The sequence below is a fragment of the Cottoperca gobio genome, chromosome 4 (genome assembly GCF_900634415.1).
Source record: "Cottoperca gobio chromosome 4, fCotGob3.1, whole genome shotgun sequence".
In the NCBI taxonomy this organism is placed as follows: Eukaryota; Metazoa; Chordata; class Actinopteri; order Perciformes; family Bovichtidae; genus Cottoperca; species Cottoperca gobio.
In genome coordinates this window covers 14,065,898-14,093,823 of record NC_041358.1, presented here as the reverse complement: position 1 = coordinate 14,093,823, position 27,926 = coordinate 14,065,898, and the positions used below count along the sequence as shown (strand labels likewise).

The window sequence follows — 27,926 nt, the reverse complement described above, 5'->3', positions numbered from 1 at the left end:
TTTGGAAATCACTTCTATTCAAAGATTAATGGAGGCAAAAGATGCATATAAGAAAAAAGACAAAGCTTCAAAACATTTAATTTCTTGTAAACATTTAACTCTTTTACATAAAATATATTTTCTGTTCTCAAACTATTTACATTTCTACTTAAAAAAATCAACCAAAACTTTCAAAAGCTGAAAACTCACTGGTTTTCAAATTAGACTATTAAAGTCTTGGTCCTTATCATTTATGATTATGCAGCTATATTAAAAAATAAATAAACAGCCACCTGGTTTCAGCTTCTCACTGGGACACTTGGACAGTCCAATCTGTTGGCCTTCAAGAATCATGATTACAGAAAGTGTCAAACCTCCCTCTCCATCAGGTGTTATTGCTTTGTTTTATACTCTAAGCTATATGTGCAGTTAGTTGTGTAAAGTCTAAAGTATGGTTGAGTATTTTATAAAGTAAAACAGAAAGAACGCCGTACATCTTTGAAAACAATATATATCATTGTTTTAAAAAAGGCCTGAACAATTGTTCCCTTCTTAGACTCTTAAAAATATGCTTATTCACTTTCTTGCTGAGAGTTAGACGAGAGGATCGATGCTTCTTTATGTCTCTAATTAAAAGACAGGAAGGTGGAAACAGCTCATTTTTACAATTTTCTTTGCGGATTAAACACACGTTTGATGTTTCCCCCTGCTTCCAGTCTTCATGCTAAACTAAACTAAGCTAATCTATCTTAATACTTAATGAGGCTGGCATCGTTCCTCTCCAACTCTCAGCAAGAACGTGAACAAGCATATTTACCAGAATGTAGTACTATTCCTTTAAGACCAGTGGAAGTAAGAAGCTTTGGTTGGAGTTGAACAATCATAAATAATAGAAACCAACTGTTTAATAGTGTCTGAGTTCAAAAATAGTAACAGATATTAAAAAATAGTTAAGTTATTTAAAAGAAAGAAAAAAAAAGAAGCTGTCTGACATTTGTCACAGTGGCCGAGGGGTAAAGCTAGAGCTTCAGAAATCGTTGCATCATTGCACATTCATACGGTCCAAAAAATATAACAATTCTATGTTTGCACCCCATGTTACAAACTGCAAGCAAATATAAATGTTTGATATATTATAATAATAATAATAATAATAATAATAATAATAATAATAATAATAATAATAATAATAATAATAATGAAAGCCAGCTCTGTGATGTAACTAATCACTTTTGATTTTGACTTTTGCATTTATGTTTATAGATTTACTGAACTAAAACATAAAAAGATCACAACAGAAATCGCTGCTCAACTGTGATTTGGCAGGAGATATGAAAACTAGGTGTAGCTGAAGGAATATTGGAGGACTTTGAAAGCAATTCTTGATGCAATTAAACTGAATACTGTCAGATACAGAAAATACAAATGTATTTCTCTTTAGAATGATGGAGAACATCTGTAGACATCCATTCATTCAGGGAAACAGAATATGTATGTCACAAGAAACATTCTGTACATGAATGGAAATTAAAAAAGGTAAACAGATCCAGTTGCCAGAGGCAGACGATGAGCAGACACCCCTTCAAATGTTTTTACTTCAAGTAAAGGATATTAGTTTATACAGCGCATCTGTTTAGCAGACGCTCTGATTCTGATCCAATCAGGGAGGTGACGTGGTGAAGGTGATGTGTTGACCTGTGATCCCGACACAACGATCCAAGGCCTCTTTTAGCCCCATTAACTGGTTCCCTCCGACTCCCAGCTTCTCCCTGGGAACACAAGTAAAGAGATACATTAGATACAAAGACAAATAGACAGCCTTAAAAAGCTATTTTCTCAATCATCTTGTTAACATGTTCCTGTATACCTACAGGAACACTGCCATAGTTGGAGGTCTGTATTTGTGTCTTTTGCTGCGGTCGATTTAAAAAGTGGGTAGAAAAAGCTGCTTTCATGCCCCAATCTGCATTAAGCAATATTTGAATCTAAATCTTGTGACAGTTGTGGGATTGTTTGTAAATGTTACCGACTGAGTTTTTAAGTGTTAAACTCCTAATCAACTAGAAGGGCACTCGGAGAGCGCAGACCTCCGCCAAGGCTGTTTCCTTAAGTGAAAAATGATGCGGGTGTCTGCCCCGGGATTTGCTTCCCCTCCAAAAATGAATGGGTTCCTTCTTGGCAAGCAAAACGTTTCTTTACGTCACATTACGTTGTCCAGTGGAGAAAAACTTCACTTCGTACTGTGAGGGTGAACCTGGATGACTCCACACAGACATCTTGATGGGTGAACTTTCCATGTGCTGATCGTGTTCAGCACAGAATGTCCATAACAGACAAAAGAGCTTCTGTGTAGGCTGCAGCTTCCAGAGACCCTGGGACTCAATGACAAGCTATTTACGCACACTTTTCTCCAGTTGAATTACATTTTTCTGGTTACAACAGCCACATACATGCATGCAGTTGCAAATGCACAATCACACAAGCAGTCTTCACCGTGAGCACAAACACAAACACAAATTGGCTGCGAGAGCCTTGGCAACGGCTGCCTAGCAGTGAAGACACTGAGGGAGCTTGTTGCTTGTTTGTTTCCTCCTCGGCTTTGTTTCCATTGGAACATTATGTAACTGCGGGGAGGAGAGAAGGAGGAACGAAAGAGCAGTATTTGCCAGCTGTTGACGCCCCCTGTTTCCCCCCTACGTACGTCCGTCCAGTTCCCCTTCCTCATCCAAGAGTGCAGCTGTGTGTTTTCAACGTGAGGTTAACTCCTCTTCACTTGTTTCTGGGATTCGGCTTCTCAGAATATAATCTGGTTTTACATTCCAGCATGATCCATGGACATTATTACTGAGTGAAAGGCTTCACGTCAGTGTGTTTACTTTGCTACAGATTCAAAAGTCAACACGTCAAAGAGCATCGAGCTCTCGAAGAGAGGATCTGTGAACGCAGTCACACATAAAGTCAGTGACGCACATGAATTGTGCACAAAGTCACTGACCCACATCCACAACGTATACACAAAGAGGGAGCGCTGCGCTGCTTCTGCGCGTTACATAACAGCGTATATGTGTTTGACAGGTCATTAATGGATATCCCAGGGAGACGGTAACGATTTGCACACGATGCATTGAGATGATGCAACTGATCACTGTTCTCCCGCGGCCAATCGTGTAATGCTGCTACGGACACGTTGGTGACCAACTCTCGGTCTCCACACGCTACTGTTCAATATCAACACCCTTTATAAAAATGTTTCCCATTTGACCCTTACGAGTGTGACTCACAGCTCACAGGAGGGCTGGTGAAGGAACGTTAATGATAACAAGGTGCCACTGGGTTTGCTAATATAATCTTTGACCTATAAAGACTTTGTGCAAGAATTGGTGCAGTCCCATTAGTAAACCAGGAAAAAGTATTATACTTCAGTAATATTATGGAGAAGAGGATGAAAGAACAGTTTAAATATGTCTTTATTTATTTAATTGTTCAAAAAAACAACTTAGAGTGAATGACCCGTCTCATTAAACACAAAGAAGTTACAGAACATGTACTTAATGTAAGCTTTAGGCTTTCCTAATATCAACTGTGTGCTGCTCTATAGGTTGGTTAGTTTTATGAAACATCAATACAGTGATCCCCCATGGTCAGTCCGTTTGTCATAAGACTAATGTGTGAATATTACGATGTGAGACAATGCTGAAAGCAGTGACCGCTACGGATAAGAAGCTGGCGCTTAGGGTCGGCTGTCCGAGTCAATGAATTATGTAAAAGTTGATATGCAAGTTAAACACGGATGGTAACACGCAAGCTCGACTTCACACACATACAACGTAAGAGAGCACTGATACCTAACCACTGAGGTATTTGTTCTCACCTATCAGCTGTGATAACAGACAGCGCAGCAGCATTGTTAAAACACATCTGGCATCAACCCTGATGTTAAATCCAAACATGAAAAAGAACCACACAAATCACAATTAACTCCACAAACCAGCACCACACATGCACAGCAAACATCAAATAGATTCAAAGCTGCATATACTCAAACATTTCTTGGACCTGAATGTATTCTAGCAGAAGGCAAACTGAGCACATTTGTTTTGTTCCGTTCCCACCCACTCTCTTAAAAAGAAAAAAAAACAGTACAATTGAGATGGCATTCAGAAGAGGGCTTATGTAAACACAAGTGCATGCATGTCTCTCCCAACCGGGTTGCAAATCATTTATGAGAGTGTATCATATACTATATCCTTCCTGCAAAACACATGAATGCTCTCCTTACTGAATGCATACGTACTTCAAATGCAGTAGCAAGATAACAGCTAAAAACTGCTCTATGCCAGTAGTTTTATAAATACATGTAGGGGGATACGTCTTCATTTGTTTTTTTATTATAACAGGTGTTTGTTTTCGAGAATGATAGACAACGCAGAACAAATATTGGAGACATTTCTAAAAAATCTGATCTGCGGTTGAGGCCCACTTGAACTGAAAGCTGCCCGCCGGTGACCGAACGTGCTCCTGTGAAAGGCCTCCCGAAGGCTTTATATAACCCATGACATCATACCGCCACACTGAGCACCGAAATGAAATATTTAACACCACAGCTAATGCGTCCGCTAAGTAAAGGCCTACATCACATCACATCACAGTAAATGTGCCAGATAAAATATTTACAATCAAAGCACATTCAGTTTATAACTATATCTGTCAGTTGTTACAGAAGCTGGAATGACGTGACTGGTAAGTGCCCGCAAAGCTGTTCCATGAAGTGACGCAGCAGATGTTGTCTTTAATACGGCATAAACCTTTGGTTTCATCACGGGTTCGCATCACTATTCCAAGCAAGAAACTCTTTCAGATGCAGCAAAATATTAGTTTTAGGTAGCTGATGATCAAACTTGTTGGTAATGATACTACATGAATCATTATCAATATAACAACCACAGTATTAATTCAGATATCTCTTTCAAGAGAAGCTATAAAATCACTTATACTATAAGTCAATATCTTTTATGGGGTTATGAGATCATCAGAAACAGTCAGGCGGCGGCATTAAGAGATGACACATAATGGCCGGAAAACAGATAATCTGTTGAAAACATAGAGCTGTGGTTTGTTTCCATGGAAGCTGCCGGATCAACCAGATATGAGTCATAAATGCATTAACAATTTATCTTCACAAGTCTGTCATGATGGACCTGGAGCGCCAGGATTGACTGATTCTGTTCATCAATGTACGTGTGCAAGCTGTTACGGATTTTTCAGGGACTGCGGTTATGAAATAAAATGTAGTTTCTTTACAAAGAAATGCAATGTAGGCAAATATTAAGAGCTGCGACTAACTATCATTTCTTTTATTATAAATTAATCTGTCAATTTGTTTATAATAATAATTTATTTGCTAAGTCGATAAAATGTCAATAAATTGTGTTACTTTCAACCAAGATTCTAAAGCAAAAATATATTAAAATGTGATGACAAATGCTTACATCCAAGAAGCTGGAGTCAGCATTTGTTTTATGCTTTTGCACGGTAATTGTTAAAATTGTTGGCGACCGATAACCGACAATCAACTGATCCTTTAAGCACTACAACATTTGTATTACCATTATATAATCTCTAACGTTTAAATATAAAAACATGGAGTTGTGAGTGAGCATTTGTGACTCAGCTGTTAACAAATCCAAAAAACATCAACTGCAGTTTATGTTAAACCATGTCACATTATGAGTGACACGCAGAAGAACGCTCCCAAGTATAAGCAGGCTAAGTAGAATAACTCTGTATTTGTATGCGTTATTATTTAGTCTTAAAACAGGCGAGATAATCTTAGAGAAGGCGTAAAAGTAAAGCCTGTGTCACACGAGCGAGTGAGAGAAGAGAGGTCACTTTGTTGTCCTAAATTCAGCCTTTCCGGCAGCTCTTCTTTATCTAAAGCTGCATACAGATACCTCCTTCCAAAAGATACTTATAATTTACTACTTTAAAATAATGAAATGTAGTACAGTACAATACAGTAAGTCACTTCAGCTGTGATCCTGGCTCCGCTTAGTCAACACGTTCTGTCACTTTATGAGTTTATGGGAGTCTGTTCAGCAGCAGTCCATAAACTGTTTAATCTCCATGGTTTAAATACAGTCTACTGGTCACTAAACATTTATTTATAGTTCACACAGCCACTTGAAAAGGAAAAAACTTAGTGCAGAACCAGCATTAAATCTTGTCTATGCAACAGATAAATCCTGGACTCTACAAGACACTGTACGTGTGATTATATTTTAACAGCTAACAAAACAACTCATTTGTGATCCAGGCAACTGAGTAGAGGCCTCACAGTCATATCAAATGTGCTGTTCCTATTAGAGGACAAAAGTACAAAGATATTTTAAGCATTCCTTCGAAATATGTTGTCGAGCGCAACAATTGTTTGGAATTGTTGACATGGCCACAGCGGATGGCGGAGCTCTGCTGGGGATATGTTTGAGAAGTGCTACTGTGACGAAGCTGTAGAAACAACACACGTACATGTCCGGGCATGTTTCAACACAGACGAATTGGGAGAACTTGAGAACGTTTGTTTTGCAATCAAACTTTCTGTATCAGGTCGGAAGAAAGTTGTTTATACGCCTACATTAAACTCACATCTCAAGTCAAGGCGGTGCTGGACGTATTTGACTTGTTTTATTGCGCTTAACCTCCAAAGCGGATGGAAGCGAGAACATAAACTTGAAGCAGGTATAAGTTTATATTTGTGAAGGATTTGAGAGATCTGCCGCATTTGTCAGTAATTAGAAGCGCAATCAAATTAAGCATGTTCGCGAAGGCCAGAGACAAAGAGAACAACAAACAGACGCGAAGAACAGTGATGAACGGTTAAACAATAACCAGTACATACAATACCAATACATATAGAAAATATCGCTGCGGATTTAATTGACCGTTGAACTAAAGTGGAATCGCGGGACAAGACAATGGAATCAAGGTGTCGACTCATTCTCACATACGAATCATCAAAGATCTACGTACCAAACTATGATCTCCTTTCTTTATTTTGAAACCAGATAGTTATGGAGAATCTCCTCCAGACTTTAAACCTATAAGTTATTAATTAATTGTGATAATAAAATATTAACTAAACTTATCAGTAATCTTTTAGCAAAGGTTCGATTATTATCGTTAACAAAATGTGGACATAATACAACACGCAAAAAGCACAATATAGATTTCCCTTAACATTTAAAATATTCTATAGCTGAGATTTGTATTAATAATTTACTGTGTGAGGAATGTATAATGGATAGGGATACTAGACAGTGTATATAAGTGTATATATATATTTAATGTGTGTGTGTGTGTGTGTGTGTGTGTCCTCCTACCTGTAGTCCTGTTGTGAGAAACAATCAAGAAGGTCTTTAGCTGTCAATCTGGAATCCACATCAACAATCTGAAACACAATGATATAAACTGAGCCACATACGATGAACAGGTTGAAGTGAGCTCAACATGACAGAGACCACTGCGGCGGAAAAAGGTCGAACGACTTTAATTAATGGCCGCAATCTAATTATAAACCAATAACTGTGAAATGCCACCAACCTTATTAGAGTGGATGATGTCGAGCAGCGTCTGGACTTGCTCTAAACCAGGAGCTGAGGACAAGACACTGGGATGAACAGAAACACACATATTTTAGAGATTTCCAAGTGGAGCTTGAAAAGTTGTGATATTTGACTCATGCAGCATTTTTATTTATTTTGTGAACTAAACAACCTTTTTGTTTTCACCACGGTAAGAGAGTGCATTAATTATGTGCAGTAAGAATTCTTTACACGTCTTCTGCCCTTTCATATAGATTCAAGCATTTCTTAAGAGACCTTTGAAGTCAAGACAATCATAAAGCACATATACATAATTCTCTTTTTTAGTTTATATACAATCTTTTGGCACACATTTAGTCTGAACACAGTGAGAGCAGCCAACAGAATGAATAGCCAGCACTTTTCTCATCCATCTGTCTACAACTGCATTATAGACGGCGACCTAGAATGCTTTGGTAGATAATAGTTATTAAACATAAGTAATGATGAATGTAAGGAGGGAAGAATGAGGAATAGAAAATGGTGATTTGAGCAGAGACCTACATTATACATATCTAGTGTCCACAGAATGAGAAAAATGAGTGAAGAATGTAAAGAATGAGACATAGCTCTGCTCAAACGTGTGAAAATGAGTGTCTGCCGGTCTCCTAGGCAACTGTACTTGAGCAGCCCAACACACTCATACACATGAGCATGAGCATATATATAAGCGCACAAGTGCGAAGATGCAAACACATGAAGTATACACAAAGACCTGCAGATAGCGTCGTACTACAAAGTATTTTCTAAAACATTCAGTTATTGCAAGAAATGTGGCACAACTGCCATTTGTATATTGTGCATGTGTAAACATAATTACTGTTATTTATTTATAATATTCATGCTCTGAGGTTAATGAACAGATATATTCATTATTGTTTTCCTGCAGACGAACACTTAGGTGAGTCAAATGTATTTGTGTTGCATACATTACAGGTCATTTAGCACAGTGGTCCCCAACGGTCCCCGCGGACCGGTACAGGTTTTATTTAAAAAATCACCGGATACATCTGTCTGTGCGTCTGTGCCTCTTGACACATTTCAAGACGCTCGTCAGTCACGTGATACTTTACTTCAAGAAATGATGCCCACAAGCAACTATTACTATTACCATTGGTGAAGAGTTTATACCCCTATACTGGACCGGCTCGTTGCAGAGACACAAGCTCAGGGCTCCCACTAATTCAGCGTAATGGTGAGTTTTTTTATGCACTTTATATTTGTTTTTATGCCGGCCGTATCATTTTATTTCGTCATATTTATTATTCCCCCCCATATTGTTTTACATGAAACCGGTCCGTGGCATAAAAAAGATTGGGGACCGCTGATTTAGCAGACGCTCTTATCCAGAGCGACTATCTACAGTCTCCCTGGAGCAACTCAGCTTTAAGTGCCTTGCTCAGGGGCACAATGGTGGCAGCCTGGTATTGAACTCACAACCATCAGGTGTTGTATTTGGAAGGTCATCACCAGCCTATATTACTACATAAATCAACTCAATGTGCTTCACACCAACGGAAGGGGAAATCCATCGACAACTTTCACATAAAACTACAATACAAGACCCCAAACAACAACACTTAAAAGCAAACCCACAGCTTGTTTTTGAGCAGAGTTAACATCTGTCACCAGATTTAGGTCCTGATTGTGCGCTTAGGATCTTAGTGTCAGAACAACAAAGTCTGCACACTAGTTCCACATAAAGAGTAGCGGGAGACTGTTGCTGTTACTGTATGCGAAAGTGTATTAAACAGTAAGGTTTCAGCATAAAAGCATGTGTTTGGGAGATAGTGAGCACACGACCGGATAAATGAGACTTGGATTGTACTGCACGAGTTTGTAAATGTATGTTTTGGATATAGTTTTGCTGTTGTTAAACATTTACTTCAATTCATCAAGAATTTTCTCAGTTTTTTAATTCTTTGTTCACGGTGGAGGCATGCGAGACAAAGCTTTCTTCAAGAATTCAAGGAAACACGTCACAGTGCGAGTAATTGAGATACAAACAGCCATTTGGTGGGTGAAATATTCCCTTAACATCGCACGACAAAGACCTACAGATACCGCTGTGTACTGTCTGTAACATGACATCATCTACAGGAAATAATAAAGAAGATAAACACCCTAACACACATAGCAAGTACATGCCATGAAATCAAAATATACACCTTCCAGATAAGAGAACAATCTGGTAATAACATACCACTACATTTCTCATATACTGGCAATCACAACAAACAGGGGAGCTGTAGAGGCCTGGAGTGGTAATAAAGTGAACTTGGGACACACACTTAGGAGTTTAGTGGGTTATGATCGGAGACGGCGGATTTGTCTGTTTTATAGCCACACAGCAACAGACCATCATTTTCTTTCCTTCTCACGTCACCAGAGATCAATATTTAAAAACACCCTTGTCTTGATGTATAAAATCTTATCACGATTCTTAATTGGTTGTTCAGGTTCTTCACTATAAGACGTTTCCTGTGTGAAGCAATATGTCGCATATTCGGAGGGGAGCACAAAGATAACAAAACAAAGCACAGCAGACACATAACACAAGATATAAAGCTACAGCCATTTAACTGAAGTGGGTGGCAAGTGCAGAGATGATCGATGAGCTGACATCTGTCTTGTTATGCACGGCCTAAACTAAATGAGTGAAACTTCCTTAAAAGTGTCAAAGTAAAGGAAAAGTCTTCTAGAGTGATTTGTAGACCGACAGAGAAGGAATCCAAAGTGACACCTGGATGACACAGAGGGAACCACAGACACTTTGCCCTTTGGATGTGAGGAGTTTATGGTGCCCTGCCCTGTGTGTGCAAAAGAGAGTGAATAATAAGAAATAGGACACATTGTGAAGGCTTGGGTGACCTAATATTCTCTCAGTCGAGCCATCTTTCTAAAGTAGTTATACTAATAGGAAGAGCTCTGTCATGACAGCAACTTAACGGGAAACAAGTTGACCGCAAGCAACTGAAGTCAGCTTGAGAAACATATCCTGATATTGTCAAAGAAGATAGAAAAAGAGCACAAAACCAATAATGTCGTCTTACAATGGCTTCAATTCTTTAGAGTGGACATTCCTCATTGCACTCAACCAAAGATACACTCAGATTCTTGCCCCTTTGTGATTACCAGTGTGACTGCTGGATGATGTGTTTAAATGTGTGTGAAATGTAAGCAAGTACAAATATATTCAGATGCCACTGCAGGCCCAAGTATACACTGGCAGAGCCTACAGGAGGTGAAGACATCTCTGCGATAACAGTTAGCAATTTTCTTCTTGAAGACACTGTGAGAAACTAAACAGTGCTGCAGTGTAGCGCTGTCTTTTGCGTCATGGGAAAGGTGATAAGGCAAAGCTACAAGGTCAAGCAGATTAACACTACTAACACTACATGCCAAATAGAGCCTGAGAGCTGAGAGGATACCTACCCACACACACACACGCACACGCACACACACACACACACACACACACACACACACACACACAGAAGAAGGCGCAGGCTGGTTAAGGACAGGTGAAGGACAGTTTAAAGGGCTTTCTTAGAGGGGGAAACACACGTGTGAAGGCATGAGGAAAGTTCAGTCAGAGGGAAGATGGTCCAATGGGGACGATGAAAAGAGATCGACACAATAGTTATGGAGGTTGTTGCAGCAGAGGCAGTCAGAGGTGCCACATGAATTCCTGCTCAGAAACTTCTTTTAAGACTACAATTTATTCTCCAGCTCAAGACTCCCGGCTCTTAAACCCACCAAGGATTAGGCCTGTATCGCATTTTGCATATGAATAGAGCTAGGGCAAATCTAATTGTAATTTTGTATACGTAGTAATAAGATATTATGCCATTTACATTTTGTAATAACAGATTATTTTCTAATAACTCAAATGACCAAAGTGAGTAGACTGAATATTAATATAGTGGCTCACAGGCAGAGAAGCAGAATGTCTAGTTGTATGACTGACAGCAGTGATTTGAGTGGGCTGAGATACCTGCTGAAGATTTGGAGCAGCTGTGAGACCACGGAGGACAGATTGTGCAAACAGACCACGGCGTCCCGCGGTGGCGGAGGACCTCCCACCGGCTGAACGCTCTGCATCGTGTGAGGGTCAAAGCCCACCGCTTTGAACACTTCCAAGCTGAAACATGACGGAAACAAATGACCTCAGGGGCCAGAGGAATGGGATAATAAACACGATATATATCAAAATAAACAACCTCCAAAGTGCTGTTGTTGTTCCTGCAAATTGTACCCCCCCCTCCTATTTCCTCTCCATTTTTTATTAGATTAGCAGACGTGTTGCAATAAAAAAAGTGCTTTGCTACTTCAAAGAAATCAAGGCATTTTTTTTTCTCAAGAAAATCTGCAAAAACAAATAATCCTCAAATGTTCTCTGCAGTATAATCATCCTAAATCCCTGGTACACCCACCTCATCTGACACACATACGACCAGATGTTCTCAAACAGGGCCCACACTTCCTGGTGAGAGACCTGAGCAGGCATGGGTTGTTTGTCTTCATCATCATCATCATTCATGACAACATCACAGGCAGGAGTTTCCCACTGCACACACACGGATGATGAAGATATAAAAATCCAACAGTGTACAATAAAAACTGTTGTGTATAATTAATGGAAATGCATCCTGCTGTCTGGGTAATTAGAGTAAAAGTAATCATTACCAACTCTTTCAAAGAGAATAGATTTCCCCAGAGTGCTCTCTGGTTACAAACACAATAAGATGTGTTTAATATCTTTGAGTATTGCTGTGCTTCCAAAACACCACAATGTAAAACAAAAACACAGTTCTGAGAGTGCAGTGGTAGAAAAAGGAGTTCACTTTCTGAACAGATCAGAAGTGGAATGTGTTTGAGCTGTGATTACATCAAGTGCACTTCAAATGTGCTCCTAGCTCACCTGCGGTTGTAGCTTATTGTAAATGTTGTCCATTATGGAGATGGCACTGGGAACACGTCTTGAACTTTTCCCAAACGCTTCCACGAGCCCCTTTGCTTCTTGCAGGGCTTCTGAGGTAGCGCTACAGTTCGCTGTTCTACCTGAGTGAACAGATGATAGACAGACATCACATGTGTGCCAGGAGATGCAAATAAAGGTAGACATACATTCTCTGTTGGCAGTTTTTTGTTTTGGCACATCTAGGCAAAAGTGAAGAGGATGTGTGACCTTGTGAGAAGAACCTTTATGAATATAAAGATGGAAAACAAAAGAGCCCGGCGGTGAGACACCGTGACCAAAAACAAAACAAGTCAGCTCAGACAAGGGCTGTGACTAACACATGACTAACACACGCTTAATCTGCCGATTACTTGATTCATTGATGAAGAAAAGAGTGAAAAATGTCCATCCCAGTTTCTCAAAGTCCACGGTGATGTCTTTAAAAGTCTTGTTTTGTCAGTCCAAAACCCAAAGATATTCACTGTAACATCATATGAAACAGAAAAGCAGGAACTCTCCAGAACTGAGAGGCTGAAAACAACATGTTTTGACATTTCTGCATCACAAATGTCTCATTAAACAATTGATCTATTATTAGACGACTAATTGTTTCAGCTCTAGCTCAGACCGACTGTGAGCATGTGTGTACGTGTCTTGTGTCCAACTCTCTTTTGAGACTTTTGCTATACTGAATACTTTAAAGGACAGAACAGACACATAACTTTACTAAACCCAGTTGACCCATCCCTTAGTGTAGTGGAACTGTAGTGGCATCAGGCTGCGTCGTCATGAATCTACTGGGCCCAATGACAGGTGACACCATTCTCTAGCACTGACCTATCTTACATTTAAGCAAATCTAACTCTAGCCTTAAACCTTTGTCACATTTTAGGAGGCTGTAAACTATCTGTCCTCTGCTACAACTCACTACGCACACACTCCCAGCCTGCTTAAGGGAGAACAGAAAAAAACCTTGCATGCAGTACTTTTCCACTCCTAGATTTGTTCTTAGCCTCACATACAGTTTATTTCTCCTCCTCCTCCTCCTCCTCCTCCTCCTCCTCCTCGCCCTACTCTTAAAGTCCTGGCACAGAGCCAAGCTGCGTGGTACCAAGAACTCCAGAATCATGTTAGTGTACCAAGGATACACAGAGCAAGGGCACAACTCCATTGTTTTAGCTATTACCATTCTTGGAAGGATTAAACATTATTGTGCCACCGTTGTGGCAGTCAACACACACACACACACACACACACACACACACACACACACACACACACACACACACACACACACACACACACACACACACACACACACACACACACACACACACACACACACACACACACACACACACACACACACACACACACACACACACACACACACACACAAAACGTAATGTAATTAGATCCAGTAATGAGATCCATAACCAGAAGTGCAGCGGTGGACAACTCAGCATCTTTTTGACACACATTTGAGTGCCCTGTTTTAGCAGATGACCTGATTCTGCATGTAGTTCTGTAGGGCTCTAGCGCAGTGCAGGGCAGACCACGTCATGCTCCAGAGGAGTAAGGGTTTTATCTGGGGGATGACTCAGTATCTCAACTCTGTCCGGAGAAAAATATGTAAAATATATATATATATATATATATATATATATAAAATATATTAAAGAAAGAAAAGACAATGCTCAACTTACAGTCTTTAAACCGTTATAGTGGAACAAATAATATCTTTGCATTTAGAGACCTCTGGGAGTTCGGCCTGGTTGTTTTCACAGATGTGACATTTTATGCTCTTGTATCTTACGTAGTATCTCAAGTTTATTATTGTTTTTTGTTTTCATTCAGGTGAAGATTAAAATGAGCTGCCATCAAATGTTTCCATCCACAGTGTATAACGTTATCAAGCCTTCCCAAAGATATGCTAAAAAACCCCAATGTTAACACAATTTGAGTCGATGTGCTGCACATAATGAATGCCATATTAACAATCCACAGTTGATTTATCCATCTGAACAAGGTGGAATAGATCATCCATGTTTTCACTGAGTTACATATTACTTTTCACAACACTTTCCATGTTAATGTAGTTACATTTCTCAAGTTATTGTACAATTGTACACTTGGTGCTTAGGTGTTTATAGTAACCTACATCTACCTGGCCACATGATCCACTGTTATATGTTTTATGCATTATCTGTTTGTATTCATTATTTTTCATATAAAGTAAATTGTTCAGTTAACCTTGAGGATTGCACCAGTCATAGTTGCAACCATATTCAGAGCAAAAAAAACATATAACGTAATATAATTAAACAAAATCAGTTTTTGTTCATAGGAAGAAAAAAAAAACCCATTTAAAAACGATGTGCTCATCAGAAGACTGTTGAAAACCACTGAATATATATATAGATATATATATATATCTATATATATAGATATATATATAGTTGCTTCCCCTCTGCACCTACATACCCGAGTTGAAGAAGTTGATGAGGTTTAAAACAGTTTGCAGCTTCCTCCGTGGGACAATGTGCCCAAAGACAGCAATCCAGTGTTTTTTCAAACATTGCATGACATCTAAAAGACTCCAGGGTGGTTTTATGTAAATGATCTGTTAACAGCGGAAACAAACCCACATTAAATAACAGGCAATATGAAAAATAATCTAAACTCCTGTATAGCACACACGAGGAGATGTGATCATCTTCCACCCAGAACACATACATCTGATCTAAGATGCCACACTTGTGCAAAACTCATGCAAAGAGTAAACTAAATACGCGGCTTTAATCACCAGACATTAGTTAACCATGTTTTAACGCATTTAGAAAAAAGAGAAAGTGAAATTCCAAAACACAATTTTACCTCTAGCCAGAGGTCTTCGTAAGCGGCCTTCATCTCCACCTCTAACACCTCCGACAGCACCTCACGCAGGCAGCCCTCTAGTTCAGAAACACTGCTGGGGTCCCATTTTGTCTTCTCTTTATCCTCTCGCTTGATATCTGTGATCAATTGTATACATATTGTAAATGAGTAGACACACAAAATAAACACATCATTTGCATATGTGTGCAGCAGGAGCAAATGACAAACACACACACAGGTAATATGACAGCTGTTTTCCTGCAAATGCACCGTCCAGAGTATTACTGTCCACTGAGTGTGTGTGTGTGTGTGTGTGTGTGTGTGTGTGTGTGTGTGTGTGTGTGTGTGTGTGTGTGTGTGTAGGTGAGCATTTTACTCTCTATCTTATTTTGTGTTTGTTAAACCTGCTAAAATGTCACCCGAATTGAACACAGATGGAGGCAAAGACAACATGTGGAAAAATTGGAAGAAGTGTGAAGACATGGAAAGTGCATGGATGGATGTTATGTGCTTTATCCCCATCAGTTATTACCGCAGTAACAACTATTCTTCCTGGGGTCAATGCTAATTGTGCATAATAATAATTCCCTATTAGGCAGCACCAAGATAACCAACCTTCACATACAGAGTATCATATGACGCCTAAACTGATTCCTCTCTTAATAATGGCTGTTGATTTTAACATGATGAGTTAAATGTAGTGGTAACTTATTCCAGTTTGACATGGCCCTATACATAATAGTTTTCAAATCAAAAAGCATTAATTTTAAGTAAAGGTAATGTGTTACGTCCCATAAAGGCGTGTCTGGTGTGTTAGCTGGGAATATACGTAGGTATGTAGGCTTTCTTAAGAAATGTTTCTTATATACTGGACCAGGCAGTTTGCCAGTCTCTCTTCCATGTGCCGTTAACTATTACATCATTTTGGAATATGGCAAGTAATTCCTGTTTTGCGAGAAGCGCACATTAATCCCTGTCTCACCTTTCTCCTCCACAGAAAGGCCTGTCCTCTCTTGACTGTGTGGCTGGACTGGTGCATAGCTCCGGCTCTGCCTTTGTGATGAGACCTGAGGGCTGATGTGAGGCAGCATGGAAGTCTTAATGTTTTGCAGAGGGTGAAAGCCAACCTCTGTCTCCAAGTCACTCTTGCAGAGGGCCTTCACTCCGCTCAGGAGGGCCTTACTGCATAGGTTCTTATCATTACTAAAGAAGAAAGAGGGGACACCATGTTTGTTTCTATATGGCAGAGAACAGCACAAACAACATTAAGACCATTCAGTCACATATATTTTACAGCAGCCTAATCGAATGTCTGCCCACTTTTGTTTGTTAATTTAGCAACATGTGTCTGGAAATAGTGGCAGTCAGAGAAATAGGTCAGAAGGAAAAAGAAGGTGAATCATTACAATGGCCACCCCACTATGTAAGCCAAAAAAAATCCCTGAGCTAAACTCTCCCTGCTCAGCACATCTATTCTTGCCCAATTACTCTGTCTGCCTCTCTCTTTCTCTAACCCCAACTGGAACTATCTGGCTGGACCCACTCACAGTCACATGCATGTGCATTATTGCAGAGGACAGAGACTCTGCAGCAGCAGCAGTATATGGTAGGGGGGAGGGGGAACTCACGTGCATAGAATGTGAGCACACTCTGGGTACAGACTCTGGTATTGCAGGCAGCACTGCAGCACCCTGTCATCATTATTCTCAGCATTTAGACCATCTGGGGACAAAGAGGTTTAAAAAAGAAAGAGGAAGAGAGAGAGAGAGAAAGAGAAAGACAAGTGTGACAAAGGCAAACATGACAGTCTGTATGAGGACAAATGTTTATTTCATGACACAAAAAAGCTTGCGGTAGGCGTGTTAACACAGTGTACAAGAGAGCAGCTTTTCTTTTAAAGACAAGGGGGAAGATTCGAAGATGAAGAACACAACATGGAGATTTCAAGAGATGAACAAAATGCTTAAATGCTCTCAAATACTTTGAAATAGTAAACAATATCTCTGCTGAATCTCCTTTATCACATGTCTTTTTGAAGGGATATTCGTACCACTGTTGAAAAATGTATGTCTGATCATTATTATATACAGCTAAGAAGTGGGTTACCTCATGCATGGGTGGACCCCGTCCTTGAGATGTTTTACAATGTATGCTCTGATGAGGAATTCTGGAGGACCAGAGTAGTGATAGTGCCACCTAGTGTTGGTGCGGGGTGCATGGCAGCTCTGTCGCTGTGTGTGTATGTGTGTGTACAATAACAACTTACAGTTTAGGTAGAGAAGTGTAATAAGTGCAGACCTTTTATTCAGCCAATAGTTATGTTCATCATTTCCGCCCAAGACTACCAAAATACTGGCTTTACAAATATATTAAGTAAATAATGCAAACTCATCTTTATGTAATCATTTAAAAGTCAATGATGAGCTCTAACAGATCTCACACATGGAGAGATCACATTCAACCGGAGTGTTGAAAGAAAGATTGTTCTTTTGTGTTGCTTTTACCAAAGTGCTTAATTGTTTTGCCTGCGCCTTCTGTAACGTGTATGTGTGCTCTTTTGTAACCAATGGCTCAGTCACCATGTTTTTGTCTAAGATAACAGCACCCAGTAGAAATCTGACATGAGCTCATGGACCGGTTATGGAGGCAACACAAATCTTAACTTTTAGGTTCCATACTTGGTTGTAATAAGTCAGTACTACTTTCAACGCACTGAAAATTCACTTATTTTCCTTGAAATCAGCACTCACAACTGCTCTGAGTGGCCTGCTGCATAGACTGCCCCAAGAGGTGAGGTTCACGGTTCTTCAAAGAGTTGTAAATGTACGAGATGGCCGGAGTAGCAAGGTGGGCAACAGAACCTGTCAGGCCTCTCCCCCTTTTTAGGGAATCCAGCTCCTGAAGCACCACCCAGGGGATCAGGACTATTGGGAAGCCCAGGGCTAAGACAAGTAGGGAGAAAGCAAGTAGTGATGATTCAATATTTCATAACATAAGTGCATTTCATCATGAGGAGTTTTTTTTATGTCCTTTTCCACTGTATTGATTTTGTGATTTTATGAGCAGATGCTTGTTAACATGGTCTCCTCCTAGAATATGAATCAAATAATTACAATGACGAAATGTACGTGGAAGGGCAAATACAATAATAATACAAAGAGGGTTGAGCATGTATTGCTTCTTTCTATTGGAAAGGTTTTGTGTTTAAATAGGGTGAGGACATCTTGATGATGTGTAATAATACTTCAGGCGCAGCTGCGGAATAACTTCTAAGTTATTAGTGAAAACTAACATACCTTTTATAATGTATATAATGTTATATCATTGTATAATAACATGTGAAATAACCATAAATCGTTCAACGAGAAATCATTTTAAACACCTCCAAGGCCGTGAGATCTGATCTTTTTCACATAATCCAGGTGACTGAGGAGAATGTTGGTGTCCAGAACAAGGATTAGGTCTTGATGAGGAGGTTGTTTACCTGCAAAAAAAACAAGAAGTGAACAACTAACTAAAAGAAATCAAATCTTACACAATAATTTCAGCGAACGTGTAGTGCCTGTGAAGGTTATGTGTCATAATTCCTTTTTAACTGACAGTGCCTCCATGTGGTCATTCCACAAAGAGGTTATATTTTACACTTATGATGAGTGTACAACATTTCAAGCATCTCTCAATAAAACAATAAAACTCACAGTGTGTGTCTGCAACTCCCTCTTCTGGAGGGTCTATATCCATACAGGTGAGTTCCCCATAGCTTTGCATTACATTCACCTCCAATCTCTTCTCTGAGCGGGCAAGATAAAGCTCTTCAACCACTTGTATCTACAGAAACACACAATTTAAAAACAAACAAAATGCAAACATCCTCTCTGCCATTTTGAACCAATGCAACTACAAAGTTCTAATGTCATTTTAATAAACTAGCTGACAAATTGCTTTCAATAGAATCCGTTCTCTCGTGAAAGAAAACAACTAATGTAAAACAAACATTGACTGCTTCAGATTAAATGAATGATGCTTTTTATTACCTGGTCATTCCACGAGCCAGTGACAGTATGAGACGTAGTTGGGAGTTGGTCTGGCGAAGATGACCTTTTATCTTGTCCTTCAGATGAAACACTAGGTGTGACATCCAAACAGCTGTGAGCTTGTTGGACAGTTTGCTGCTTGGAGTTGCTCCCTGAGGCCCCAGAGTCTGAACACTCAGTCTCATGTTTAGGTTTCCTGTTTGTAGAATCGGCATCGTTATTCACACTGGTGCTATCGACTGGCCTTGGTCGAGCCTTTTTTGGTATCTTAAAATTAAAAGGCACAAATGATGCGACAAAGCGTTGTTGCTGAGCAACTGATGACTTATGTGACACTGATGTGACCTTCTCTGCGACAGAAGTGACATTCTTCACCACGTTTGAGCTCCTCACAGAGGTAGTGTGCTTGGATGAAGTGGAGGAATGCTTTGTGGTAGAGGCAGATGGAGTTTTTGATTCTGTACACGTGCTCTTTTTGGCCTTGTTTTCTTGATGCCTTTGGCACATCTTCTTGAAGACTTCACTCCTCTTCTTCCACGCAGAATCCTTGGAGACTGGGGAGGTCTTGCTGGGTTCCGTGGTCTTGATAGTGTTGCTGTAATTTCCCGTCCTTGGGGGTTTCTCGGCTCTGCACGTCCTCTTCAGTACATCCTTCCTCTGTTCTTTCTGTTCAGCAGAAACCAAACTGGGACTCGTTAGGTGCTTTTTTAATTTGGATGGGCTCCTCTGGGAAAACTTTTCATCCAAGCTGCCTTTAGATATCTTCTCTGTCCTCTGAGGAGATGTACCTGCATTGTAAGAGTGTTTTGAGCATTCCTTTTGCACAGTCTTACTCCCACTGACAGTTTGATCTTTTCCTGAAGTGTGATTTCTTGCTTTACTAGAGCATTTTCCCCCATGGAATGAAACATAGACATGCTTTGTTTTTGTACTTTCTTCTTCCTTTTTAACAGGGTTCTGGTCTGCTGCTTGTGTTTCTGCCCGTCTATAGACAGGCCTTTTGATGTGGCGGGGGCTTTGGGAAACATCTTTAACGGAAGAATAAGCACAATTTTCCTGCTTTGCTGCACAGCTACATGTAGAAGAACAGAAGAAATGTCACATGTCAGAGATAATTAATGACCATAGCAACCAAGTGAATGGTGTTCAACTAGGCTACATAGTATCAACATTCATTTGATGCTATAAATCAAGTATACTTAATCTAACCTCTGACTTTTTGAATCTTGCTTCCTCTTGCCACTTTTGTAATTCTTGGTGACATCTTGTTCCTTGGATGCCTGAAAACATGGAAAACCAAAAAAGAGTAATCTCTTGTGAACAGCTTGTCAGTGAATACGGAGTAGATCAATGAAACAATTAGGGGCGGTTAATATGACAATATATACTGTATATAGGGTGAATTTAAAACAATTAGTTGACTTGTCAATATTTCACTCAACAGAAAATGAATGTGCAACAATTTAGTTAATTAATTTGTTAGTTTTAGAAATTGAAAAAGGCCAAATGTTTGCAGGTTCCAAATATCTCTTATCCCAAACACCGACTATTGGTCGGACAAAACAAGCGATATTAATCTATGTACGGAAATTGTGATTGGTATTTTTCACAATTTTCTGACATTCTATAGACAAAAGGCTGAATAATTGATAATAATTTTACCCATTAACAATTTCTCAACTGATTTTCCACTTGTGATATTATACCACAATATATTGATATCATGATATGACATGTTTCAAACGAGAGGATTTTATCCATATCGTCTGCTCCTAGCAACAAAACACTGTTGAATGCCTTCTTACCTTCTCATCTTCATCACTTGACGATGAAAACTTCTTGCGCTTTCTCTTTTTGGACTTTTTTGACATTTTCCTATGAATGCAATTTTGAAAAGCAGGTCTTTAGTGAATATACAACAAGATTATACAACAATCCATTTTGATCTTCAATAAATGAACACCTTCTTTTGCTCTCAACATAAACTAACAGGACAATGTGCTATAGACATGTCTAACAAATACAGAATTAAACTTCTCTTAATGAGGGAGTATGAAAATAAAATAGAAATATCCCTTAATATTACATGATTAAATATTCTGTCTAGTGCCGCAAATAACACTTATTTTCCTTATTGATTAATCTGCCGATTATTTTCTAGATTCATATTTTGGCCTATAAAATGTCATAAAATATTGAATAATGTTCATCCCAGTTTCTCAAAGTGATGTCTTTGAATGTCTTTAACTCAAAGATATTGGGTTAAAGCAGAGCATGTCCATATTTGAGAGGCTGAAAACAGCATTTTCTGACATTTTAGCATGAACAATTACATAATGATAAATTAAATATCTGCTGGGGATTATTTTCTGACTAATGAATTAGTCGACTCATCGTTGCGGCTCTCTGTCTACAATTCTACCTGCATTTTTAAAGTAACTTAATCGATGTAGTCATGAATTCAAAGATACAACCCAGTTGTTTACTACATGAAAACAAACTGGGGCTAACACAGGGAGGACTGTGTAATGACACAAACATAACTATATATTAAATTATAGAATAGTCCATATTGAAGTAATGTCATATGTAAAACCATATAATAAAAAGTGTTGAGCTGATTGTTAGATACACAACACACGACACACAACCACAATATAAAGTTACATGTTACCGTTAGCTTGTTTAAACTGATGCTAGCTGATGAATAATAACAACACCGCCACCGTAGAAGCTAGCTAACTGTCTCGCGTACATTATGTGAGTGGAATAAAGCTGTTCCAGTAGGAATAATGTGTATTTCACAGCCCAGTAAGATCACTTACTGTAACGCCAACAGATTCCCAAAACATCCGCTGCACTTCCGCCTCTTTCTTCTTCTACTACGACAATTTCTTCCTCTGTTTGCTACGTTGTCGCCAGAGGCTGGACTGGAGTGGATTTTGTTTTTGTGATAAATGAAAGCAGTTGTTGTCCTGTTGGAGAAGAGATGCACAGCATGCACATACAGTGTGTGTGTTCTCAAAAGAGAAAGACAAATACATTCATATTGTGGGAGTACGTTCGTGCAAGGTCAGTCGGGAGTCAGTATCTATGTTATCATGACTGCTTCACACAAACACATTCTTTTCACCAAGGTTACACCACAGTGTTTTAAGGTTGTGCAGCAGACAGTGGTGGAAGAAGTATTCACATATTTTACTTCAGTAAAAGTAGCAAGATTACAGTGTAGAAGAACTTTGTTGCACGAAAAAGTCCTGCATTCAAAACCTGGCTTAAGTAAAGGTACAAGGTAAAAGTATTAGCATTATTAAAAATGAAAATACCAAAAGTAAAAGTATAAAATTATATATATATATATATATTACTGGAATATAATTATTGATTTATCTACCGAGCATCAGTTATATTGGGGAGAAGAGGTGCCTGCTGTCGTACCTCCAGACTACAGAGCAGCTTCTTACCTCAGGGTCTGAGATGCCTGAACTCATGAAACTCCACATGAAAAAATAATTCTGGATTATTTTTCTTTCTCTTATAACTGCTTTTTGTTGCGCAACCCTGTGTTGTACAATGAACATAAATTATCCTTGTATCCTTGTAAATGTGTAGATGGCAAGGGGATTCAAACTAAAACCAAAAACATTTTTTATCTTTACTTACTTTTTAATGCTTGGTACCTTGATCCATAATATTACATAATCATTTATTTGTTATTTATATTTTGTATTGATAATCTGAATCTGCAAAGTAACTAGTAACAAAAACAACTTGTAAAATAAATGTAGTGGATTAAAAACAACAATATTTGCCTTTCAAATGTAGGAAAGTAGAAGTATAAAGAACCTGAAATTTGTAAATGTAAATGTAGTTAGCTACATTCCACCACTGATGGCAGATACTTTTTTTTCACTCACCTTGTACATTACCCTTTACAGCAATACAACCAGACAGATGGACAGTAATTCAGCAGAAGGGCAGCCTGCTAGACATGTATGAGGAAGAGTTCGGCGATTACATTGAATCTGGTAAATTCATTAATAATAACAAACATACTGTACTTCAGAAGTTGAACTGTATTGTATTGCTGAACTGTATTTTTTGCCTGTTTCTTTATCTCCTAATGTTTCTAAATGTAGCACTTGAAGCATTCCAGCATATTTGATTAAGTTAGTACCTGCAAACTTCTAGCAATTTTTGGGTTTCATCCACATGGTCGAATGCACTTACTGTAATGTAAATCGCTTTAGATAAAAGCGTTACCTTAATAAAAGCGATGTAATAATGATCATTATAGAGGTAGTGAAAATGTGTTAACAAAATAATATTGCAAACAACCATTACATTCACAAACATGCTTACACAGTTTTTCAAAAGCTAACCCCAAAATAAGATTGTCATACATGCAATGCCAAGTTTAAGTAACCTGTCTGAAACTACAGATGTATACAGTACAGTCCTTTATGAACCCAATACTGCAACAGCAATTGCTGTAATATGCCACATAGTGACAGTGTAGCTCCATTCAGAAACAGCCTTCCTCTCTTTGCTCTTCACAAACACCGACTGCACTAAGCATTCACAATGAGCCACCTGTGGGTCCCTGGACCATGGCTTGAGAATCAGTTCTGTTGAAGACTTTGAAGGTGACAGAGATCAGACGACTAACAGATGAGCGGTGAGTAGTACCAGCTGCAGGGAATAATCTCTGACCACTTCAATAATCTTGGACAGGAATAATAACAACATGTATGAATTGTGACAGAAACAGTTAAATGGATTGGGATTCAGCAGATGAAACAGTTTGGATTAGATCAGTGACATGTTAAATACTTAGAGATTATATTTGAAAATTGGAAGCAGCTTCTTTGTTTTGTAGACGGTTCATTGTGCTGGGTTTGGTTGTGATAAAAATGTGTTTATGTAGTAAGTTGTGATGAAGGTCCAGAAGTCAGATATCAAGCAGATATCATCAGAGGGCTACATGTAGCAGTATAGCTTCCACTATTATCATGAATCATGAAACTTAATCTTTTCTGTGAACATGAAAAGCCATTACACAAATAGAAATATGTCCTTATTAATTCAACTGTTATATAACAGTCACAAGTAATGATTTACACTATATAAAACAGCAGTCTTTAAAAACCCACCATCTGAAGTTTAGGTTTATGTTGATACATTTTTTGCAGACGTTTTATGTATTTTCTTTTTTTGTTTAGCACATTTTAAACATGCATCATTCTTCAGCAGAAACTCAGCCCATAATAATTTACACATCTGTAGTGATAATCACTGAACATATAACACACAAACACAGCAGCGAAATGTAAGAAATGAAACGACGCCATAGTATGTTTACATGTAAAGGGATTTTATTTGAAATCCTTTAAAAGTTGAAGTCTGTATGCCGTTGCAAATCATTGACAATATTAATAGTTAAAAAGTTATTTAATTTTCTTTCAAATACATTTGAGTAAAATACTGTTTGAAAGTCCCCACATCTCTACATGATAATACGTAGCATTATTACAGAATGTTTAATAAATAAAACAAAGTCACTGCATTTACAAATAAATAGACAAACTTCAGATATTGAAGAATTGTTTCGTATAATTGCAGATTGTAAACTCATTCTCGTGTCATTTAAATCCACAAATTACTTGAAACACTAAAGTCGTGTCCTCAATAGGAGCTCCAGCTCTACTTACTTTGCCTGATAATCACACCGAATACAGTCAATTCCACTTTCTTTCTTTCTGTCTCTCTCTTTATCCCTCTTCGCCTTCTCTCTTTTCATGAAATTCGAAGACATTTGGCTTTAATCAATGAGCAGATTTGGACAGACGGTGAACGCTTCTGTTATGTACGTGTGTCTGTGTATGTGTGTGTTTGTGTGTGTGAGATGTTTGAGTATGTGTTTTGGGAGGGTCTTTGCTCCCCTAAAGGTTTATTCAGAAACCTGAGCAGGGTGTTTTGTGAAAATATGAAAATATTCTTTTGGTCATTTAGATAATGGGCATTGGGCAACTACTGTGTGTGCATCAACTGTGTGCGTGTGCGAGTGAGGGTGTGGGTGTGTGTGAAAGAATTGATTTCATGCTTTCTGATTTAAGGACTGCTTCGGTCCTCTGAGGTCAGGTGTGCACGTACACGCACACACACTTCTGAACACAATGACTACACATTGGCTTCACAGCACATTACTTATTCACATGTGGTCTCTAACTTTATATATTTCTCTCTCTTGTAGTAGTTATGCAGTTTTGTTCAGGTTTTGTTGTAGCCTTTACACTGTCAAGACCAGTGGTTCCCAAGCTGGGGTTTGGACCCCCCAAAGGATCCCAAGATAAATCTTAGGGGTAACAATAATTATGGGGATAAGGAAGAATATAAAGAACATTTGGCTCTCATGTCCATGTTAAGGCAAGGCCAGGGCCGATAATGAGGGGTCACAAGTACATATTAGTAGCTGATATATTTAAAACAATTAGTCAAATATCAATCAGTGGACCAACAGGAATTTTATCAGTAACCTTTTTCGGCAATAAATAAATTGTTGTAGCTATTTTTTTCAAGCAAAAATGACAAACATTTGCTGGTTCAGGGTTCTTAAATGGCCTGTTGGTCAAAAAAAAGAAGCTCTCTAAAAGCATCAACCTGAGCTGTAGGAAATTATAACGGGCACTTTTCGCTATTTTCTGACACTTCAGACTAAACTATTAATCAATCGATTGAGTAAGCAATCCGGAAATTAATCAATAATGAAAATAATCATTAGTTACAGCTATACCAATATCTTAGTTTTGAGGGTTAACAAGCCATAATGGTTGTAAATCACTGCTCTTGATTATTATACTAACCTGCAGTACGCAGTCTTTTCTATATGAGGACACAATCAAGTCGGGTTTCCACTGCAGGGCCAAGAGCAGTCCTGCCAATACTAAATATTTATACGTTTCCATTTCCCCTAAATCAAAATGTAGGTGATTCTCTCTACATCTCATTGCCAACAGAGATGACTACTCTGCTGGGTTACAATTTTATGTAAACAAATAGGGCTTTCAACCATGTGTCCTAAACATCGACTTGGCCCTGGATCTAATAAACACCACTTGGCTCTGCAGTTGCTGATGAAAAGTGGTGACTAACACACTGACTGGCTCTGCGACACCTACCTCAACACATTCTTCAGGTAATTTTCCTATTAATAAATGTTCTTTTATTAGTCTGCTCTAATAACTACCAGAGAGAATTCCCGGACTATAAAGGGAAGTTTGTTTTTTATAAAATGAATAGTAATGTGTTAATAGGTTAAGAACAATAGCCTGTCGTGCCAACCATTATGCCATAAATACCTTGCCCATTTTTTATCTATTTATAGTAGCATTTTGATTTTCAACAAAATGCTCCTAATTTATCTCACAACTCACTTGTTGATAGTTTACATATGGCTCTGTTTATTTTTAGTTATGATATTTATGATTATGATATGATGATTGAAAAAGAGGAAGATTAGGATGATAGGATGAGGCAAGAGAAAATACATATGATGATGAAGGTGGATGTGAGGCAGCCAGGATGAAAATGATGATGTAATGATGAAGACTGTAAATAATGGTGATAATGAAGATGAAGAGAATAAGGATCAACATCATGTTGGAGGTGAGGATGATGATGATAATGAGGATGGATATGAATAATGGGCCTTTTTAACAGCAGACATGTTGATTATGTTGTAATAGTAGGAAAAGCAAAGTTTTTACTGATAACATTAATGAAGGCTTTGTTTTATTCAAGTGTCCCAGTGAGCCAACATGAAACAATAACATTAGCATGAACAGGACAGATATTTTTTTACACCTGTGCTATGCCTTATGTCAACAAAGGTCTATGTATCCTAGCAGCATGGTGCTGATCTGTATAGCCTGTTACATAAGCACCTGTGATGATAATGATGATGATGAAGGTGACTGTATTGATTATGTTGATGGCAGTGAAGATAATGTTGATGGCAGTGAAGATAATGTTGATGGCAGTGAAGATAATGTTGACATGCAGGATAATGATGATGTGCACAGGCACAGTGGGAGTGATGGTTTGAGTGAGGGAGTGAGAAGATGGAAAATGTGCACAGGTGATGGGAGTGAGGTTTGAGTGATAATATTTAGGATAACTAAAAGACTTATTAAAGGAAGACATGAGGGAAATCGCTGTGGGGGATGAGGGTGCTGATAAGAATAATGAGGTTGAAAACCATTATAACTTCGCGTGGCTGCACTTGTAGCGGTGGTGGAGGTGGGAGTGTCCGCGAGGAGGGTAGAGCCGCTCCACTCAGTGCTCGCGCGCAGACAGGAGCAACGCTCAGATGTTTTCATTCTGAACTTTAAGGGTCGCGAGAGCAGTGCGTTGACGAGCCGGACACGAGGAAGAAGA

At 38.7% G+C, this 27,926-nt stretch overlaps 1 protein-coding gene across 3 annotated transcripts; it reads right to left on the bottom strand.

Moving 5' to 3' along the window:
- Positions 1-48: 48 nt before the first annotated feature.
- swt1 (SWT1 RNA endoribonuclease homolog) lies at positions 49-22,408 on the bottom strand. 3 transcript variants are annotated; one of them, XM_029430185.1, is made up of 17 exons: positions 22,316-22,408; positions 21,296-21,365; positions 20,700-20,770; positions 19,491-20,562; positions 19,155-19,284; positions 18,839-18,940; positions 18,207-18,398; positions 17,085-17,178; positions 16,439-16,659; positions 15,457-15,593; positions 15,064-15,202; positions 12,541-12,680; positions 12,053-12,186; positions 11,614-11,760; positions 7,576-7,642; positions 7,356-7,423; positions 49-1,748 (listed from the first exon to the last, which is right to left on the bottom strand). In XM_029430185.1, the coding sequence occupies exons 2-17, from the start codon at positions 21,359-21,361 to the stop codon at positions 1,640-1,642; spliced, it is 2,889 nt and encodes a 962-aa protein (XP_029286045.1). In that variant the 5' UTR covers positions 21,362-21,365; positions 22,316-22,408; the 3' UTR covers positions 49-1,639. The 3 variants fall into 3 exon arrangements, with proteins under 3 accessions (XP_029286045.1, XP_029286044.1, XP_029286046.1); XM_029430184.1 differs by lacking the exon at positions 22,316-22,408 and adding an exon at positions 22,246-22,299; XM_029430186.1 differs by lacking the exon at positions 22,316-22,408 and adding an exon at positions 22,165-22,295.
- Between the last annotated feature and the right edge of the window lie 5,518 nt (positions 22,409-27,926).

Excerpts from the sequence above, each read along its gene's own strand:
- swt1 (XM_029430184.1), bottom strand. Across the intron at positions 20,771-21,295 it reads CAAGTGATGAAGATGAGAAG|GCATCCAAGGAACAAGATGT; the intron begins GTAAGAAGGCAT and ends CCATGTTTTCAG. Across the intron at positions 19,285-19,490 it reads CTGGCTCGTGGAATGACCAG|ATACAAGTGGTTGAAGAGCT; the intron begins GTAATAAAAAGC and ends GTGTTTCTGTAG.